The 22,464-nt window shown below is 36.4% G+C and overlaps 2 protein-coding genes across 2 annotated transcripts; both read left to right on the top strand.

Annotated features, from left to right (window-relative positions):
• Positions 1-646: 646 nt before the first annotated feature.
• On the top strand, positions 647-12,795 carry faim2a (Fas apoptotic inhibitory molecule 2a). The gene is made up of 12 exons (XM_067363326.1): positions 647-722; positions 2,269-2,431; positions 2,573-2,706; positions 4,353-4,417; positions 5,373-5,426; positions 5,531-5,581; positions 5,699-5,738; positions 5,860-5,897; positions 7,303-7,390; positions 7,474-7,569; positions 8,319-8,372; positions 9,328-12,795. Exons 2-12 carry the CDS (start codon positions 2,275-2,277, stop codon positions 9,472-9,474), a joined length of 924 nt encoding a protein of 307 aa, XP_067219427.1. The 5' UTR covers positions 647-722; positions 2,269-2,274; the 3' UTR covers positions 9,475-12,795.
• Positions 12,796-14,254: 1,459 nt separating this feature from the next.
• ttc19 (tetratricopeptide repeat domain 19) lies at positions 14,255-22,464 on the top strand. Its single transcript, XM_067362648.1, has 10 exons — positions 14,255-14,525; positions 14,649-14,734; positions 16,932-17,042; positions 17,156-17,194; positions 17,286-17,342; positions 17,527-17,588; positions 17,695-17,789; positions 17,883-18,037; positions 20,103-20,265; positions 21,793-22,464. The coding sequence occupies exons 1-10, from the start codon at positions 14,258-14,260 to the stop codon at positions 21,957-21,959; spliced, it is 1,203 nt and encodes a 400-aa protein (XP_067218749.1). The 5' UTR covers positions 14,255-14,257; the 3' UTR covers positions 21,960-22,464.

Raw genomic sequence — 22,464 nt, 5'->3', positions numbered from 1 at the left:
AAGCTGCTGCACACCGGTAATCTTGAATTTGAACGCCTGTACACGCAGTGCACTATGGCTGTGCATGACAGGAGTGTGATCAGCGCGCACACAAGCTTGATTGACACTGCTAAGACGCTCTTCCTGACTCTGATTGGTTGGTTCGTACCGGGAGCGGTGTATTTCTGCAAATGGCAATAGGACCACTGGGAGGAGCCAGAGGAGCTTGATTTTTTCACAGATTATCTGTCTCATATTCTACTGTCAGGACATAATTACAGGTTTAACAAATATGTAAAAAATACATTTTTACAAAAGTTACCTACTGCAGCTTTAACAGTTAAAAAGACACTAGTTCTTGCACAAAGACACGAGATACATGTCTGCACACTGAATAGCTGTTTGTTTTTTTTTGTGCAAGATTGATTCAATATAATGTATTTTTTTTTATTTAAAAATACTAAGTTATTGTTTCTTTACTGGGAATTTGCATTTAAGGATACATAAAGTTAATTAAAATGTGAGTTCTTTTGTTTTTCCGACTTGCATTGAGATCCAACAGCACATGTTTTCACTGTAAAATACATTTTGCATAAAAAAAACATCGCTTCACACTTTTTAGCTTGCTTACGGTTCGCGTTTGTCATTTCCGGAAACACAGGATGTACGTCATTGGACGATTGAGTTCATTGTTTTTACCTTTACTTGGGGATCTCGAGTGTCACATTAGCTGTTACAGTAAGGTAGGTTGAATTACAGAGCTTACTCTACCGTTCATTTGTTAGAACCTATATTTTGATTTAGGTTATAACAACGTTATTTTTATATGCGCAAGTATTTGTCGTTTCCTGCACGACAGAATGGGCTTGAAAAGTGTCATGGATGTGCTAGCTAAGCTAAGCGCTGTCAACATTTACATCAGTCCTGTTGCAGCGGATTTTAGTATACAGTAGTACTCGACTCGTTGAGACTAATAGTTTAGGATGAAAGACTGTTGTGCTGTGGGTTTGACAGCTCTACAGACTCTAGCCAGATCAATGTGTTTAAACTGAACATCAGTTTACTGTTTATAATAACTGTACTGAATCATATTTGATATATAGGTATTTCTAAGGCCTCTAAATTATTAGTAAAGCTGAAGAAAACCTGTTGTACACAATAATTATACATGTCTTTTTGCTGTGGAAAATTTAAGGATTTTTATAAAGTAAACTTAAGAATAAATTATATAATATCAGTAGGCTAATATTTCAAGATGAACTTTTACTAGACTGAAGCAATGCACTTAATTATCCATTTATATATATATATATATATATATATATATATATATATATATATATATATATATATATATATATATATATTATCCATATATGTTTTTAGTAAAATCATGTTAAAATGTGTGATAAGTTTTTGAGAGACGTTTATTTCTCTAAATTATCATTGTACTGCATTTAATTATGAGTTTTGTTGCCCAAAATTAAAACTACAGAGCCTTGATCATAAAACTAAGCATTTAAATATCATCTTACTAAGACATATTCTTATTGGGAGAAATAATATAACACTGATTTATTTAAAAAAGATTCAAAACTTGGTAAATGTTTTGGCACTTGCTATGTGTGGAAAAAAATCATGGACATGATTTAAAGTTTAAACGGTCCTAAAAAATAGCCACAAATGAATTTCACCTGGTGGAAAATTTTGATGTGACCAAATAAAATCTTTCTGAAAGATACTGAGATTTCAACCTCCTATTTGGAACAACGCTTGTTTAGAAATATGGCTTTGATTTCTCACAGTTTTAGAGTAAAGCATGTTTTGAAGAATATATATTTCGTATATAAATTGAAAATAGTATTTTGTGGATTTTTCATAATAACAATAAATTTAAAATTCTCTAACTTTTTTAAAGTTTAAAAAGCATTACTGGTGTGCATCTTGAAACAAAACATTTTACGTCAGTGCAAGTTGCTTTCAGTTAAAACAGCTCAAAACTGCATTTACCATAAAGTCCCCTAAAAATACAAAATATTAAATAAAAAACATTCATTTCATTGAGAAAAAAAATAAATAAATAAAAAATCAGTCCTTTATGTCTCCCATTGGCTTAAAATAGGAAAGGATCCAAGTTGTAGGTTCATAATGAATTCATGTGGTGAAGAGTTGCAAAGTTCCATTGGCCTTGTGGCATAAAATATTAATTGAAGTCAGGGTGCTCGAATATCAGATCTGCTTGTGCTTGATTCCGTTCTCAGATGATTTTTGAATGTTATTGTTTTACAGTAGACCATGAGTCTGCCAGCAGCTCCACCCAGCTATGCTGAAGCTACAGCAGGAGATAAAGAACAAGGAGCTGGTAGCTTCAGTTACGCTTCCCAGCCACCCCCAATGCCACCGCCAACCATGCCCATGCACCCCAGCTGGGCTTATGTGCATCCCGGCCCTAGTATGTGACATTTTATTATTACAACACATTTGTGTCATTTATATGCAAGGAACATTCTCGTTAATGTGAGATAAGTCTGAGGATAAAATCTGCCTGAAGATCTTCTCTGAACATTGTTAATAGTGCAAAATGTCTCTTTAGGTCCAGGATATTCCAGCGCTTATGCTGCAGACATGTCCTCACCATTCTCTGATCCGAGCTCCGGCAGCAGCTTCGACGGCCTCAGTGGAAGCAACTGGGAGGACAAGAATGTCCGCCGCATGTTCATCAGGAAGGTGTGAAAGTTCTCATCCAATTGTTTTTCCATTAGCAGTCTGCTTTACAGTTCAAATGTTTTTAACTTATATGAATTGGGTTGGATGCAAGTGGGCAGTCTATATCCTTTAATGTGTTTGTTGCTCAGTCATAATTAAAAAGATGTTCAGGTTAATCAGGGCACGTCAGGCTGTTATTTGAGATTTTTACCTGCCCTGCCAACATTAACACTGGTCTCACAACAAACAATATGCATTTTATTCATAGCAGCATATTTTTATATATTTGTTTTCGTGTATATGTAAATATGATTAAAATATTATTACTTTAAAATATAATTTGTATTTCATTATATTAAATACAGCCGTTCAAAAGTTTGGGGTCAATATTTTATGAAATATTGTGAATGAAATTAAGTGTCAGTAAAGACATTTATAATGTTACAAAAGGTTTCTATTTCAAATAAATGCTGCTCTTTTGAACTTTAAAAAAAAAAAAAAAAAGTCACTGTTTCCACAAAAATATTAAAGGAACACTCCACTTTTTTTGAAAATAGGCTCATTTTCCAACTCCCCTAGAGTTAAACAGTTGAGTTTTACCGTTTTCAAATCCATTCAGCCGATCTCCGGTTCTGGCGGTACCACTTTTAGCATAGCTTAGCATAGTTCATTGAATCTGATTAGACCGTTAGCATCGCACTTAAAAATGACCAAAGAGTTTTGATATTTTTCCTATTTAAAACTTGACTCTTCTGTAGTTAAATCGTGTACTAAGACCGACGGAAAATAAAAAGTTGTGATTTTCTAGGCTGATATGGCTAGGAACTATACTCTCATTCAGGCGTAATAATCAAGGAACTTTACTGCCGTTCCATGGCTGCAGCAGTGCAATGATATTACGCAGCGCCCGTGAGCCCCTGCTTGCACAGGGAACGTGCCTTGTAACCATGGAGACGTTTGTGTGAGACGCTGCGTAATATCATTGCGCCTGCTGCAGCCATGATACGGCAGTGAAGTTCCTTGATTATTACGCCTGAATGAGAGTATAGTTCCTAGCCATATCAGCCTAGAAAATCACAACTTTTCATTTTCCGTCGGTCTTAGTACACGATGTAACTACAGAAGAGTCAAGTTTTAAATGGGAAAAATATCAAAACTCTTTGGTTATTTTTAAGTGCGATGCTAACGGTCTAATCAGATTCAATGAACTATGCTAAGCTATGCTAAAAGTGGTACCGCCAGAACCGGAGATCGGCTGAATGGATTCGAAAACGGTAAAACTCAACTGTTTAACTCTAGGGGAGTTGGAAAATGAGCCTATTTTCAAAAAAAGTGGAGTGTTCCTTTAAGCCGCACAACTGTATGTATCATTGATAATAATAATAATAAGTGTTTCTTGAGCAGATAGAATGATTTCTGAGGAGTAATGAAGCTGAAAAAATTCAGCTTTCCCATCACAGGGATAAAATATATTTTAAAATATATAAAAATATAATAAAATAGTATTAATTGTAGTATTTCAAAATATTTCGGTAACACTTTACAATAAGGTTCATTAGTTAAACATGCAGCCTTGGTGAGCCTGAGATGTAATCTTACTGACCCCAAACATTTGAACAGCAGCGTACAAACATTCTAGTTATGAAAAGCATATATATTCTTTGCAGGTCTTCTGTATCCTCATGGTTCAGCTCATGGTCACGTTTGGTGTGGTGTCGCTCTTCACATTTTGGTAAGTTATACACTCATCAGAGTACATGACACAACCTTGTTTTATCCATTTATTCCACTTTTAAAGGAAAAGTTCACCCAAATATGAAAATTATCCCATGATTTACTCACCCTCAAGCCATCCTAGGTGTATATGACAATCTTCTTTCTGATGAACACAATCTGAGACGTATTTAAAAATATCCTGGCTCTTCCAAGGTAGTGAATGGGGTGCAAAATTTTAAAGCCCAAAAAGATGCATCCATTCATCATAAATATAATCCATAATAAAGGCCTTCTGAAGTAAAGCGATGAGTTTTTATAAGAAAAATATCCATATTTAAAACTTTAAAACTATAATAACAAGCTACTGGCAGACGGCCATAAGCATCGATTTGAAGGCGGAAGAGTGAACTCTGACCCGACGCATGATGCAATGACGAAAGTGGAAGCACAGAGGAGAGAGCAAAACAAAACACTCACGAATTAGTAGTCTAAAATGGGAAAATTTTAAAGAGAAATATCGGAGGACTTCGATATAAGAGAATAGGAGCTTGAGTTTGTTGCCCAGCTTACGATACTCCTACATCATACATTGCGTCAGAAGTGGCACAAGTTGACTTCTGGAAGCTAGTTATTATAGTTAATGAAGTTTTAAATATTAATATTTTTCTTACAAAAACCCATTTCTTTGCATCAGAAGGCCTTTATTAACCCACTGAAGCCGTATGGATTATTTTTTATGATGGATGGATGCACTTTTCTGGGCTTCAAAATCTCGCACCCCCTTCACTACCATTATGAAGCTTGGAGGAGCAAGGATATTTTTAAATATATCTCTGATTGGGTTTGCCTGAATAGTCATTTTCACCTAGGATGGCTTGAGGGTGAGTAAATCATGGGAGAATTTTCATTTTTGGGTGAACTATCCCTTTAAAAGAAAGCACTGTTACTGATGACTGTCCTGTCTTTCACAGTGAGCCAGTCCGGAAGTTTGTACAGTACAATCGTGTTTTCTATCTGACCTCATAGTAAGTGAATTATACACTGTTGTCTTTCTTCTTTAGAGGCTTTAGGACTTTATATATGAATTATGTTGGTGAACATGTGAGTGACACTGCTATGTTTTGTCCAGCATGACTTTCATGGGAACATACCTGATGCTTGTATGCAGCACAAATGCACGGTAAACAGATACTTGTTCTTGTTTTTGAGTTCACCTTCTGGCTTACATAAGATATGTGTGATTTCAGGAACTTTGAGCTTCCATCACTTTTGATCATTGTTTGTGTTTCTTCTGCAGACGAAGATACCCTACCAATATGATCCTTCTATCCATTTTTGTAAGTAATTTCATAGTCTAATTAGTTCACTAGTTAAATGATAGTAAATATTATAAACATTTATTTACCATCATTTAACTTTAAAAAGAAAGGGATGAATATTTTTATTTTATGTTTTTAGACTTTGGCAATGTCCTATATGGCTGGCATGCTCGCCAGGTAAGACAACATTATATTTATTATATTATATTATATTATATTATATTATATTATATTATATTATATTATATTATATTATATTATATTATATTATATTATATTATATTATAAAAACTGACCATTGTTATAGATGAAATAGAGAGAGTCCTTGCCCTTATTATACACACCATTAAGGTCACTATGGTGAATACATCACATAGTAAAGTAGGAGACAAAATGAACCAAATTGTACCCTTGTACTCTGCCACTGCTATAGTTACCTGTATTTGTGAGGACTGGTTTGATTTTTTTTTTTGACCATCGAAATGAGGAAAAATATAGAGTAAAGACTTCTTTCTGAGACTTCTTTAAAGGCCTGTTTGAGGGTCAAGACTTGGTTTTAGGGATAAGGTTATAATTAGGTTGAAGGGGATAGTTCACCCAAAAATGTAAAGTATCCCATGGTTTACTCACCCTCAAGCCATCCTAGATATATATGATATGTTCTTTCAGCCAAACACAATCAGAGTTATATTAAAAAATATACTGACTTTACAATGGGATTGAGTGGTACAATTTATTTGAAGCTCAAAAAAGTGCATCCATCCATCATAAAAGAAATCCATTTGGCTCCAGGGGGTTAATAAAGGCCTTCTGAAGTGAAGTTTATCCAACTTCATAAACTATAATCACTGGTTTCCAATAACAGCCGTACACTAGTCTAGTCCTGGCGGAAGGGCAACCTCTGACCCAAAGCATGACGTATTGACGAATGTTAAAGCGCAAAATAAAACACCGGTCACGAATTAGAAGTCTAAAATGAGAATTTTTAAAGAGAAATGTCAGAGGAGCTTGAGCTTGCCCAGCCCTATTTGTTTGAACCGCAAGAGGCGCCTACTCTCACCTAAGCTCACACTACTCCTACATCCTACGTCATACGCCGGAACTTGACTCTCTCGTGAGCGCGGACGGACATTACAAGAAACTAGTGATCTAATAAAGTTTGTAAAGTTATAAAACAAAAATGCATTGCTTTGCTCCAGAAGGCCTTTATTAACCCCTAGAGCAGTATGGATTACTTTTATGATGGATGGATGCACGTTTTTGAGCTTAAAAAAATGGTACCTGTCACTCCCATTATAAACCTTGGAAGAGTCAGGATATTTTTTAAATATAACTCTGATTGTGTTCGGTTGAAAAACTAAATTATGGGATTTTTTTATTTTTTCTTTAAGGGTAGGTTTAGGGTTAGGGTAAGGGTAAGGGTTTGGGTCAGGCATTCAGTTGCGATGGGTAGGGTTAGGGTAAAGAGCTAGAAGTTGCATTGTGTCAGTGAATGTACTCAGAAAGATAGATGTACAAGAATGTGTGTCTAATTTGCAGCACTACTTTCATGTTTTTAATCTCACTCTCTTTCTATACACAGCTATCATAATACCAAAGTGGTGATGTTGAGTGTGGGCATCACAGCACTGGTGTGTCTGGCCATCACACTCTTCTGTTTCCAATCCAGGGTGAGCTCATTTCGTCTTAAACGGCTTCTGTCAAGTGCTTCATATATGTGTCATTTGATAGAGCAATGTCTTCTGTCATCTAGGTTGACTTCACCACCTGTCACGGATTACTTTTCTCTCTCATGATGGTTCTGATGATAACCGGGCTTCTGCTGTTCTTCACTGCACCATTTGGATATGTAAGCTGCTTAAAAGATATTTGAATGTACTAGATCACTTTGAAACTGTCACTATCCGCTTGTTAAGTCAATGCCGTTTCCGGGTCCAAGCCTTGACTCATTTCACTTGAGAATGCCATCGACGGCCGTTTATGAGCGCTATTTATTCATATTAAACATCAATCATTTTAAAAATTTAAACATTTTAAATACTTACAATCTATACAACAGTCTCCGTGCTCACAGCGTCACAGACATTAATATTTTAACGATTTATAAAAGATGAATCACTGTCTGGCCATCTGGAATCTTGGTATGGAGATAAAGGTTATGATTATAATTTTTTTGTAGTATTACACCACATCGTGTGTGTATATTAGCACCATTTGTTGTGTTCTTGTGGTATGAGTTAGAGCGTTAGGACCCGAAAGCGCTGTCGTGTTACGTCAGACTTAACAACCGAATTATGATGCGTCAATGGCTATGTTCACACCGTCAGTCCAAATCCGAATATTTGTGTGTCCGATTGGAATCTGATCTAATTATTGACTGTCCACAGTGTGTATCGCAACTGTTCTGATCCAAATGTAGCTCAAAACGGATTTGTAAATAATTTTATTTTTTGCTGTTCACACTTGCTAAACATGATCGGATTCCAATCGGATATGCACAAAAATCAGATTTGGACTGACTATCATATTGATTTCATACTGAAGCCATAATTGTGATATCAGTCCAACCATAGTGTCAACTCTATCTGTTGTTTTTAGATACCATGGTTGCATACTGCTTATGCTGGATTTGGTGCTCTGGTTTTCACTCTGGTTAGTACCCTTTGACTATGAAATATTTTCATGTTTATGTGTTTCATACAAGATAGTGTTGTCATGATGCTGGAATTTCCAACTTCGATACGATACCTTGAAAAATATCGACATTCAGTACCATTTTCGATACCATAGGAAAACTGACATACATACCGCCATACAGATAATTTGTTATTATCTCATAATTTTTTGATAATTTGGGTAATTTTGTTGCAATAGTTTACACACAGAACAAGGGATGCTTTATTTGAACCATTTGAACTAAATTTAACTAAAGTAAAAAGTCAGTAATAAAATAAGAACAAATAAACAAATTGCAAACGATAGCACAAATAAATAGAATAGAATAAAGAGACAAATGAATTAAACATGGCTTTAAGTGTTTCAGGTGGGTCTAACAGTGGTATTCAGGTAAGAACCTCCAGAAGTTAAAGTAATCAAATGTAAAATAGCAAAAAGTTTTTCAGTCAAGAGCAGTGAGTGATTTCAATTGACAGACAGCAGCAGGAATATTAGGCTGCTGTCACTTTAAGAGCGAATACGCAGATCTAATATACTGTTACACACCATGCGTTTTGTCTCTATTTACAATCCAAAAACTTACTGTATTTACCTGAATACTCAGCAAGAGAGACATTTTGAGATAATTTTCTATGTATTTGACCGTTTAAGCGCAAAAAGCAACAAAAAAAATTCAATTTGGTACTCACAAGCTGTTTGTGTATGCGTATGTTTGTGTAAAACCTGTGGTAATGAGTAAATTTATGTGCAATACAAGCATTATCCAACCGGAACGAGTGAGAGGAGACAGGTGTGTCAATTTGCCGTCGGAGAGATAGAGCAAGAACGCACAGCTGGTATCACTGTATCGATATTGCAGATATTTCAGTATCGATACATATCAATATTTTTGACAACACTAATACATTAATTATCTTTTTTCGTGCTTTAGTTCCTGGCTTTCGACATGCAGCTGCTGATTGGCAACAGGCGGTACTCTCTGAACCCAGAGGAGCATGTGTTTGGAGCCATCTGCCTCTACATGGATGTGGTCTACATATTTCTCTTTTTCCTTCAGCTCTTTGGGAGCCGTGAGTGAGGTGTTCATGCTATGTCTGGGCTTGAGCCTTTGTCCTCTGTTACACACACACACACACACACCCACCCCCTCTTCTCAGTTACTCCAAGGTTTGGTGAGGAGTGAACAGTCTTCCTTCATTCTGTGTGGCAGTTGAAGTTTGATGTGTGCTGTTGTTTTCCTTCTGGTCATGGTTAGGCAGCTCTTTGCACACCTAGTATGCACCCTTGCTGCAAGATAACCATACTACCAATCAGATATACACATGTTGTTCAGGGTAGACAATCACTGCACTTCATTTTTGTGATTTGAAATGCCCTTAGATCATCAGCATTAAAAAAAAAAAAAGTTTAGAATTCCAGCATTTAATAATGAGGAAAAAAATCAATGTGTGTTTGGGTGTGATTTAGTGGGGAATATAGTGACTTGATTATTATCCCCTTGTTTGCACGTTGTTTAGTTGAAATGAATCTTAAACCTTGCTGGCAGTCGCTAAATGTGTAACAGTCCTTTCAACCTGAGTTTTGTCAATCAGCAACATTGTGCAGTGAAATTATACCAGAGCCAGAGAGGCCCATATGTGACACTTTGTTTTCCTCTTGTGCAATAACCTGCTCTTGACTGGGGGACTGAAGCTTGACCTTACAGGAACTTGTTGTGGTCAGTAAATATTTTGTGCCTCTGAATGCTGGATGATAATGAGGTTTCAGTGCTGTTGTATGGAGCCAGTGCAGATTTATGAAAAATATACTGTGTGCCAAATATAACTCCTGTCATGAGGTGATAGCAGTTGGTCCAACAGGTCAATTGTGAGGTCTTCAATATATGTCTATATATTCCCTGGTAAATTAACTCATGAGTATGTGATGATTGGGAGTTTTTACTCATTTTCAAGACTCTTAATTGCTTTTATTGTAATTTTCTAATTCACCTTTAAGTAAAATGTTTTAGATGCTATAAGGTTAGTTCACCCAAAAATTAAAATTCTGTCATTTATTACTACCACTCCAAGGTCCAGAAAGGAAAAACATCAAAAAAGTACTCCATGTGACTCCAGTGGCTCAATTTTATGAGTGCTTTGTTTGCAAAACAAAAACATAATTTACCACATTATTTACTAAATAATATTATCCAAAGCATTCACAGAACAATGTCAGCTCTCGCGTGAACACAAAACACGTGTCGTGAACACTCGCACATCTGCGTTGAGTTGACGTGAGAGTCTGAGCCAAGCAGCCAACTTCCCCCGTTTCTCTTGAAGCCAATACGTAAGTGACTTAAACTGCAATTCATTGACTGGCCGCTAGGGACAAGCTCCAAAAGAGAGCAGAATCTCATTGAGCCCCATGTTAAAATGCCCAACTTTGACTTAAACTGCAATTCATCGACTGGCCGGTAGGGAGAAACTCCAAAAGAGAGCAGAATCTTATTGAGCCCCATGTTAAAATGCCCAAATTTACAGCAGAAAAAAACATGTTTACAGCCTGGTTCAAATTGTGATTTTGGTCTATACAGCTAATTTTGTCCTTCATGAGAGTTGTGAGGGGGTGAATTTTTTTATAACTCATCCGTTTAAATAAAGCCTTAAAGTTCGTGGTTAGATCGCTTGTCAATCAAACTCCCGGCGAAGGGTCAATTAAGGGCACGGCTACTTGAGTGACATTTGGATTTCCGCTGCTGTCACCACTAGCCGTTTGTCTGCTGTCGTCATGTCACCTCAGCTTCACCCACGTGGAGGCCTCTTTGCCTATTTTCTGTTATCCGGGAGTGACGTGCTGTGTTTCAAAAATGCTCTTCAGAAACCTACGGTTGACGTCACTATGTCTTATGTTTTTTTACAGTCTATGGTCTGAACACAACACGCATATGTCACGAAGCTCTCGTGAACTTGTGTTGCAGATCAATATTTTTGTAAGTAAAGTAGTAAATTATGTTTTTTTTGCATATACAAAATTCATAAAATTGAGGTTAAACCACTGGAGTCACATGGAGTACTTTAATCATGTCTTTTTCTTACCTTTCTGGACCTTGGAGTGGTAGTTGCATTGGATCTCTATGGAGAGACAGAAACCTCTCAGACTTCATCAAAAATATCTTAATTTGTGTTCTGAAGATGAACGAAGGTGTAGAACGACACGAGGGTGAGTAATAAATGACAGAATTTTCATTTTTGGGTGAACTAACCCTTTAATTATCAGGTGCTGACCTATTTGAAAAAGAGATGACATTACATTTAGAAGAGACAAAAGAGGATCTAATGTACTTTTTGATTTGTTTCAAGCACATAGGGCTTATTTTCCATGGGCTTTAATATACCTCTCTTGTCTCTTAAGACCTTAAAGGTTTAAGAGTGTTTTAACATTTTAATTTGGGAAAACATTCCTTAATTCTGAAAACCTCAATAGGTTTTAAAGTCATTTACACTCTTTTGACATTCCTCTTTGCTTGCATTATGTACTGTTTCTGTAAACTACACATTCATCTTTTTGATGGATAGGTGTCGCAGTGGGTCATAAGAGATTTGGTTAGACAGCCTTACATAACCATACACTTTATTTCTTAATTTAGGCTATGCTAACCTACAATATTGTTGTTAAAATAAATGGCAGTTTAAAAAAAAACACACACACATTTATGTTTTGTTTTTAGATGGACATTTCACATGTGCAACTTTGTTCTCTTTTTAAGATGAAATGTATAAAGGCTTTACAGACATTTAAAGCTTAATTTAAAGCTTTTTTCAGATAAAGGATTGAAATATGAGGTGATTTGTATATTTTTTTTGTGAAGTTATTATTGTTCATGTGAATATTACGTGTGAGTGACTGTGTATATGGATCACCCTTTGCCTTTCCTATCTCTCTGTGCACTTCTGTGTCTGCAAATGAATATGTTTAAGCTAAAATTACTGCATGATCTGTGGTACAGAGACTCACTTGCTGTGTGCTATCATAGAACTGAAAAGAGATTATTACAAAGCATTCCCTCTTTTTCCTGTTAAAAACGAATGACCAGTGGGTGATAACAGGATATTGTGTTTTGTAACCTCATCTGTGCTTTAGTAAAATAAATAAACTGAACAGTGAATCATAAATGGATGGCTTTTGTTTGCTTTATTCAGTAACTTTTTTAAATTGAGTATTGTAGGTCCAGAATATCATCTGTAGACCTGGCTGTTTCTAGTTTATTTTTAAGATGTTGTTTTAGATTTTTTTTTCAACCGCTTATGTTTGACCAAAAATTGTGTCATTTCCTGGAGGATGATGTAATTAAGCAACTGGTTCTTGCCAATTAAAACAATATTATTATTTGATTTCTTTACCTGCTTGTGTGAGTTTTTGGAATAACATAATTTAGTGATATGGAATGGGAAGAGTTTTGGCTTCTTCAACAAAAATTCTTCTTATCTAATAAAGTTGTTGAAGTCTCTATTAAAATTATCCATAATTGTTATCCGATAAATTATAAACTTGCTAAATTTAACAATAGTATTTCACCCAATTGTTCTTTTTGCCTTCAATATGAAGAAACGATAATAAAATAATAAAAAAATAAAACCATCTCGAGATTAAAGTTGTTAAATTTCAAGAAAAAACTTGTTAAATTTCAAGAAAGTCTAGATAAAATGTTGAGAATAAACTCGTTAAATTACGAGAAAATTACGTTAGATTATGAGAAAAAAAAGTCGTTAAATTTTGAGAATAAAAGTCGAGATAAAATTAAATTCGTAATTTAACGAATTTGTTCTCGTAATTTAGACTTTTTTTTCGTAATTTAATGACTTTATTCTCAACATTTTATCTCGACTTTTTTTCTCGAAATTTAACAACTTTTTTCTCATAATTTAATGAGTTTATTAACATTTTATCTGGACTTTTTTTTCTCAAAATTTAACATTTTTCTCATAATTTAACGAATTTGTTCTCAACATTTATCTCGACTTTTTTCTCGAAATTTAACACGTTTTTTCTCGTAATTTAATGAGTTTATTCTCAACATTTTATTTTGACTTTTAGTTTTTTTCTTGAAATTTAACAACTTTAATCTCGAGATGGTTTTATTTATTTATTATTGCTTGGCCCTAATCCTCTTCTGTAGAATTTAGACCCTTCTAATTGTAAATTTCTTATTCATTTATTGCTTTATTATGCTAAATTTTACATTCATAAGTAAATTTTCAAAGAAATCTGCCTACTTTTTTATTTTCAAGAAAGATTTTGATATGTATATAAACTCGTTAAGAAACTGATAATTCTATTGCATGTAAGACTCTTTCATGGTGTAAGTCTTTTAAGATAACATAGTTTGCTTTTGGAGTATTGTTTGTAACCCTCATTGTCTTTTGTTCTTTGTAATTGTATTTGTTGTTCTTCTATTGGATAATAAAAAAATTATAATAATAAAAAAAAAAACAATATTATTACCAAAAAATAAACCTATTTCATGTTAGAAATGGGACGAAATGTATCAAAAATATTTTTACATTGTGATATTATAATTTAATGAAACTAATATGATTTTAATACATGTGATTTAAAATTTGAATACAAAAATAGTATTTTAATTTATAATAATAATGGACTACAGGAATGACACGTATGTTTTCGTGCATGTGCCAGACATTAAGATACATTAATAATATAATAAAATTAATCATAATAATAAATCCACATCCAATGCACAATTCATAAACAAACCATATAATCGATCTAAAATTAAATTGAAGCAAAATGAATGGAAGCAAATCATGAGCCCAGGCTGGTCACGTGACCAACACGCCTGACGTCATTGCATAATCACAAATATGGCGCTGCGCTCTTACTGTCGACAGCTGGCTCGTTTGAAGCACTGTGTAAATGACTGTACGAGAAATGTATCCGGTTCCAGCTTATCTTTTGTAAGAATCAAGTCGCTGCGTGAGTCGGCCGGTGTGTTTGAGCAGTCGAGCCGCTGTGTGAGCCGCTGGCACAGAAGGTCATGGCATCTGGGCGTCAGTTCTCAATGCACCGGTGGGAAGCGTCACTCGGACACGGCAGGGTTCAGCAGGTGGACTCTTGCATGGGGTGTCATGGGTGAGTTGATGCTGTCATAACAGTTTTTCGTGCTGTTTACGTAATGCATAGCCCACCTCGACCCAGGGTGACCTCTGTGTAATGATTAAAATGATCTAACTCTGTGGTTTTCTTTTGCATCAGCCTTTTCGCTTTTTGGAAGCTCTGATGAGAGGACTGAGGAACAAAAACTTGAGGATGAACTTATTCTGCTCTTGAAGAAAGCCAAGGTATACTGGGATGCTTTATTAGGTTCTCTTTACAGACATAATGTATCACATCAAGACAGTTTGATCTGCATTTGTTCATCCTAGTGTAGTCTGAGACCACAACAAAAAATTATTGCTCATATTGTTATTCTGATAGTATCATTTTTAATTAAATAATTTGTGTTAAATCAATAGATTGTGTTTCAATCAATTTTCAATAGTGGTCACTGGATTTTCCAAAAATCTGTGTTAAGTTTGGAAAACACTACACAACTTCCAATTTTAAACACTAGTTATCATTCACTTGCAGACTTTGTAAATATTATATTATTATATAGATGAGCAACAAAAATCTGTCAACCCAAATCTTCAGACTGGCTTTGACTTTTTTGACTTAGTTCACCCAAAAATGAAAATTTCTGTCATTAATTACTCACCCTCATGTCGTTCTACACTTGTAAGACCTTCGTTCATCTTCGGAACACAAATTAAGATATTTTTGATAAAATCCGATGGCTCAGTGAGGCCTCCATTGCCAGCAAGATATTAACACTTTCAGATGCCCAGAAAGCTGCTAAAGACATATTTAAAAAAGTTCATGTGTTCAACCTTAATGTTATGAAGCGACGAGAATACTTTTTGTGTGCCAAAAAAACAAAATAACGACTTTATTCAACAATATTTAGTGATGGGCGATTTCAAAACACTGTTTCATGAAGCTTCAAAGCTTTTGTTTCGAATTTTGTGTTTCGCAAAGTTTTTGCTTCAGTTGTTGTGATTTTGATTCACATTGTTTCTAGATTATTGTGCATGGGCATCAAAAGCATTTTGAATAATTGCAAAAAGCTTTGATGGACAAAAAAACAACAACTTTATAACAAAAACCCAAATTTCACTGTTTTTTGGCCCTGGCACATGACCATCTAACATAATCTCACTAATCATATTATCTTTACACGGGAAAGTGTGAACGAGTGCTAGTCTGGTAAAATCACTCTATCATTCTGACTGGATTATAACAGCAGATTGATTGCTATAAAAGGAGGGAAGAAGTGTTCTTGTGTTAGCAATGGTTACCTCCAAAGAAAGATGTGTAGCCATCATCGCTTTCATCAAAATGGCCTCACTTGCAAGGAAAGAATATTGCACCTGAAAGAACCATTCACCGGATCATCATGAACTTCAAGAGAGAGGTTCAACTGCAGTGAAGAAGGCTTCAGGACGTCCCAGAGTGTCCAGTAAATGCCAGGACCATCTCCTTCTCCTTTTGGATCCATAACCAGACAACTCCCTGGAACTTGAAGGAATAGTTCACTTCAGAATTAAAATTTCCTGATAATTTACTCACCCCCATGTCATCCAAGATGTTTATGTCTTTCTTTCTTCAGTCGAAAAAGATATTTACATTTTGAGGAAAATATTCCAGGATTTTTCTCCATATAGTGGACTTCAGTGGCTAACAATGGGTTGAAGGTCCAAATTGCAGTTTCAGTGCCGCTTCAAAGGGCTTTACATGATCCCAGCCAAGGAATAAGGGTCTTGTCTAGCGAAACGATCTGTCATTTTCTTAAAAAAATAAAATTTTCTCCTCCATCTTCAAAATCATCCAACATCGTTGTTTTACCCTTTCTTTGTTAAAGGCATTTGACTTAGTCTTTGCATGTTCGCTTTGTAGACACTGGATCGGTACTTCTTCCCACGTCATGTGTGACCTTTCCTACGTGATTACGTAATGCGTGACGTGGGGGGTGAGTAAATTATCAGGAAATTTTAATTCTAAAGTGAACTAATCCTTTAATGCCATAGAGAACCTGTGGTCAATCCTCAAAAGACAAGCAGAAGTCCACAAATTGTGATCAACTCTGAGCACTAAAAGGACAAGAATGGATCACCATCAGTCAGGATTTGTCCCAGAAGCCGATATCCAGCATGCCAGAGTGAATTGGTTATGAAGAAGGATCAACACTAAATACTGTTTCTTTGCATATACTGAATGTTTTTGCCAATAAAAGGCTTTAAAACTAATGAAATGCTTTAAAAAATAAAACTTTAAAAAATAATATACAAATACTAAAGCAGCAACCAAAGCCACTTCACTACCAAAGCTGTAGACTCTAAATGGACAGCAAAAATCTCTTCTAGTTTTTGATATTTAAAAAAAAATAATTTTCATAATGTTAATTTTTGATGACTGAATGTTACTTCATGTCCTTCACAGTACAGCATGATGACTGGGGAACTGGACGCTGCCAATGTCCTCTTACACAAAGCTGTCAGACTGGCACATCAGATGCACAATAATGATGCAATTATATATACATACAGCATGGTATGTTTGGTTTTTCCTCCTTTTTCACCTACAACAGTCCATTATTTTCTTGCAGTTCTCCTTGTTAAACAATATGAGAGTGAAGATGTTCCTTAATGTTCCTTTCTTCACAGATGGCGAATCTTGCCTTTGTCCAAGGTCAGCTGGATAATGTGAGTAAGGTTCCCCTGACTCAGAGTTCTACAGTAGTGTGTACATCTGTCGTGAACATCAGCATGTGACTCTGTTTGTTCTTTGTTGCAGGCTGAGAAGCTGTTTAAAGCAGCCATGAGCTTCATGCTGTCAGGGGGAACACCACAGGTAAAACACTCAATGCTGGAACATTGATGAACTTTTATACTTTTGTATGCAAGGCTCTTTCCTGATTCCTTCATTTCTGAACATCGGTTGATTTAATTATCCTATAAACAAATCCAAAATAAGAAATGCGAGCAGCCTCGGTCTGTTTTTTGAAACCCTCTGTGTACCCGTTTTATCTCAAAAGGATGACAACGCAGTGATTGAGATGTCCCTGAAGCTGGCCAGCATATATGCCACTCAAAACAAGTGAGTTCTGATCCTCTGCTGAAATGGTGAAAAGGGCGGAAAACACTTGAATCAGCTGACCTGTTAACCTCTGTGCTGTTCAGTAACTCATACTTTTCATTTCCAGGAACGAGTTGGCGGAGCATGGCTTCCAGTTCTGCACAGAGTCTTTAGAGGCCAAGATTGAGAAACAGAAGGACCTTCCTTCAGAAAGCCTGTCAGGTATGTTCACTTTACTCTAGGCTCACTTCCTGTCAGTGCAAACAGGTTATTTGTGTTTTATTTGATCGCTTACTAAATGTTTGTTCCAATTAGACGAGGAACGCAAAGACACCAGGCTGCTGCTCGGACTCAGTCTGGATGCGAGGGCACGTTATTTGGCAGCTAATCATCGTTTCACAGGCGCTTGCAAGGATTACCGGCACGCGCTGCAGATCTGCCAAGAGGAGCAGGGAGAATCCCACCCACAGGTGATGTTTCCTTTGTAAGACATTTCACACTGGTTTGCAAGTATAAATGTACTTGCCAATTTACGTATTACAAGTAATTTGAGTTAAGTAATCAGATTACTTTTTCAAATAACTAGTAAAGTAACATATTGCTTTTTCAATTTACAACAAAATATCTGAGTAAAATAAGTAACGCAAGTTAGTTTTTCACATTTATTGACTGTCTCTCCTGTCCCCATGTTGAGAGAAATAAAGTGCAGAGGTGTTGTGTGCGCTGTGTGAACATGAAACTTGCTTACTAGACTAGGGGTGTCCAAACTCGGTCCTGGAGTTTAGCTCCAATTTATAATTCCATACGTTTTTTATATAGCGCTTTTCTGGGTATTCAAAGTGCTTTACATATGGAAAGGGGAATCTCCTCAACCACCACCAATGTGCAGCATCCACCTGGATGATGCAACAGCGGCCATATTGCACCAGAACGCTCACCACACATCAGCTTATTGGTGAGGAGGAGAAGCCAATCAGTATATGGGGATGATTAGGAGGCCATGAAGGACAGAGGCCAATGGGCAAATTTGGCCGAGATGCCGGGGTTAAACCCCTAGACATCCTGGGATTTTTAATGACCACAGAGAGACAGGACCTCGGTTTAACGTCTCATCCGAAGGACTTATCACAACACACCTGCATGAAAGTTTCCCTGTATGCCTAAAAACCTTAATTAGCTGGTTTAATTGGGGTTGGAGCTAAACCCTCAGGACAGTGGCCCTCCAGGAGCAGGATTAGACACCCCTGTTCTAGACTAAATGTGAACATGCATTTACTCATCCCACTTGCACAAAAACCTTCAGTATTCCTCAAAATGAATAAAAACATTGAAATGCAATCTCAGAATTTTACGCAAACCTGTAATAATTAAATATATTAAATTCCACAAATATACTTTATGTATTTAATCTCACTTTATTAACCATTGTCTTTCCTGCTGACCTTCAATGATCCAATTCAACCAAACTAATAAAGCAAAAATGACTTTAGATTAAATTTAGAAATACGAGTTTGAGTTCAGCACAGCTGAAAGGTTGGTTTGAGCTGCGCCCTCTACTGTACAGGCGTAAATATGCATTACCTTCAGACTGAGGCTTATTCATTTCACTTTTGGTGTGAAAGGGCCTTTACATTTGCCTTAAATAGAACTTATTTTTTGTTATTAAAAACAAACAAGCAAGCCCAGCCCAGGTGAGAAAACATAACACAAAAGTACTGTAACATATTACTTTTAATAAAAAGTAACCAAGTAACGCAATTAGTTATTTTTTTAGGGAGTAACGCAATATTGTAAAGCATTACTGTTAAAACTAACTTTCCCCAACACTGACTGGTAGTATATATCCAATAGTCATATTTATTCAATGAAAATATTCCCAGACTGCATCCGAAAGCTTAAAGTACAGTTATTCAATATTAATATTATAAAGCGACGAGAATATTTTTGGTGCGCCAAAAAAACAAAATAATGACTTATATAGTCATGGCCAATGTAAAAACACTGCTTCAGGAAGCTTCAGAGCATTATGAATCTTTTGTGTTGAATCAACACATTCGGATCACGTGTCAAACCGCCAAACTGCTGAAATCACATGACTTTGGCGCTCCGAACCGCTGATTCTGTGAATGCACCATTCCATTGTTGAGCCAAAAAAAATAAAGATAGCGTCTGAACGTTGCGGTTGGTGGTCAGTTTGAACAACGTTTTCCTCTTCTGATGTCATTTCTAGGGAGAAATTACTATTGTAGTATTTAAATATTTGCTTAGTTATCACCAAAGCTCACTCCATTTTGCTCATTAATCCATTACGCTGCCTCAGAAGTCTGTCCGAAATCAGTTTCATGAGGTTCCTTTGTGTGAAAACACTGCCTACAAAGTCTTTGTCTGATAAGGCAGCGAGTCAACAAGTCAGCTAGCTATGTTTTCAGACACAGCCCCAGTCATTTTACAAGATATATTCTGATGGTCTATGTGGCAAGCAGGTGTAAAGTGTACAGGTGTTTGCCCATTAATCGGTATTGTCATCTGTTTCAGACCCTGGTTCTGTTGAGTGATCTGGCGACCGTGTTGGACCTGCAGGGGAAGCATGATGAGGCATTGACTTATGTGAAGAAGGCCGTTGAGCTCGGACAGGCAGCGGGTCACCCTGATCAACATGTGCTGCTTGGGAATATGGCAGGAATTCTGATGCACAAAGGTTCAACTGCTCAATTTAGTTACACTGACATTTACAATTTGAAACTGATTTAATATATACACACAGCATTCTCCCCTAAAAGTGATTGGGCAGACCAAACTGTAAGTCATAGAGACTTGAAACTTTGAGGGATAATAGTACTTACACCATCTACAACGTCACCAAGGCTCGCCCTGATTGGCCTGACGGGGGCGCTACAACGGTGAAAATTGCTCATAACTCCTAAACCGTTTGATGTAGGCTCAAGTGTCTTATATCGTTGGAATCAAGACAGATAAAATTGCGAAATTTCCAGATGTTTTGAAAAATCTACTTCTGCAAACTAGTCCAAGGTTTCGGGCCCGATCGAAACCAAGCCAGTGCAGCAAGATTCTCTGGAGTCTGACTGTAAAAAATGATCAAAAACAAGTTGAAATTTCAATTCACAGTCTCTAAGGGCCGCCAAAACGTTTGAAGTGGGCAGAGCCACTTTAACTAAAATGGCTATGATTCGTGAAAGGAACGAGATATTTTCACCAAACTCAGAACATGTATCTATGAGCTCAATCGTTGGTCACATGAAAAAAAAATTGGCAATTCGCCACTTGGTGGCGCTATAACAGGGAAAAAACATGAAAATGGCTATAACAACTATACCGTTAGTCCGATTTGATGTGAAAATGGGCATGCAGTGTCTTTGTCCAGGTTCCCATGATTGTCTGAGGACATTAATGTGAAAAAACATGTCTGTCATCGGCCAATTAAATTTGAGCAGCTATCAGACAAGGTAACGGAGGTTGATCGGAACGAAACTGGCTGGGCCTGTTTGACTCACAGCCCTAAAGGCCTTTGAGAAATTCGAAAGAAATCGGCCACTGGGGGGGCGCTTCACATTTTTCACGTGCGTCAAGGATCATATATCACAGGATTTTTCGCAAAGGCCCTCAACATTCATACCACATGGTAGAACTCCTCATTTGGAGCAAATTTGCCTCTAGGACCGCCTCTGTCCATCGAATGGTTCGTTAAATATTGGAGATTACAAAAAAACAACTTTGCCGAACTAGTCCTAGGTTTTTGCCTCAACCCCAATAACTGTTAAAAAGCCTTTAAAATCATATATTTTCTATGGTAAATTGCTGTATATCTTTTCCATCTATGATCTAAGTGGTTTCATGCTCGCTAAATAAAATATATATTTTTACAAAAATGCTTAAATGCCTTAAAGTGCTTGAAACCCCTTTAATTGCTGCTTGCAGCTATATTTTAAAGTGTAATTTATTCCTTTGATGGCAAAGCTGAATTTACAGCAGCCAATACTACAGTCTTCAGTGTCACGTGATCTTTCAGTAATAATTCTAATATGCTGATTTGGTGCTCAAGAAACTGTTGAAAATGTTGAAAACAGTTGTGCTGATTAATATTTTTGTAGAAATCCACACTTGTATAATAAATCATTGTTTTATAATTATAAATGATTATAATATAATGATTAAAGAATTCTCAGGAATACACAATTGTCACTGTTGTTTGTCTGTTATTAACCAGGGGAGTTTGAGGAGTCTGGTAAGCTGTATAAGGAAGCCCTGGCTCTGGCACATGCAGCAGGAGATGGAGAGGCTGTTGAGCAGCTTCAGGAGGGGCTGAAAGAGCTGGCCAGCAGGAGAGACGGGCAAACGGAGAGCAAAGCTGATGAACAGGAGCCCAAGGAATGATCCAAACAAAGCACTTATACTTCAGTAGATCTCAACTTTAGGACAAATTTATCAGTGCAACTTTTAATTCAACAGTTCACAACATACATTGTCTAATGCCCTTTTTATACCTAACCTCCCATTAGACTTATTTTGTAGTCTTGCTCTAGGACTGTAATAAATTATTTCTCTGTAAAATAGAATCAGGGAAGACGCAGTGGTGAACTGATGACTGAGTGATAAGTCAGATATTCTGTACATCAGGGCAGCTCATCATTGGTCTGTTGAAATAATGTGCAATGAAACATGCAATCTTATTTAAAGACGACTTGTGTTATTGTGTTTGATGTGATTTGATAAACCTATGAACAAATGTTTGGTGTTGTTTATGTTGTTCTGACGCCCTAAAACCTGCAGTGCTTACTTTATCAGTAACATTAGCCATGCCCTGTAGAGGTCAGTATCTGTTCAGATTTCTGAAAGATCATCCAAGAAACCAAAGTTTTGAGTTGTTCTTAAACATTAA

The sequence above is a fragment of the Chanodichthys erythropterus genome, chromosome 16 (genome assembly GCF_024489055.1).
Source record: "Chanodichthys erythropterus isolate Z2021 chromosome 16, ASM2448905v1, whole genome shotgun sequence".
NCBI classification, from domain to species: Eukaryota; Metazoa; Chordata; class Actinopteri; order Cypriniformes; family Xenocyprididae; genus Chanodichthys; species Chanodichthys erythropterus.
This window is presented reverse-complemented; position numbering and strand designations above follow the sequence as displayed.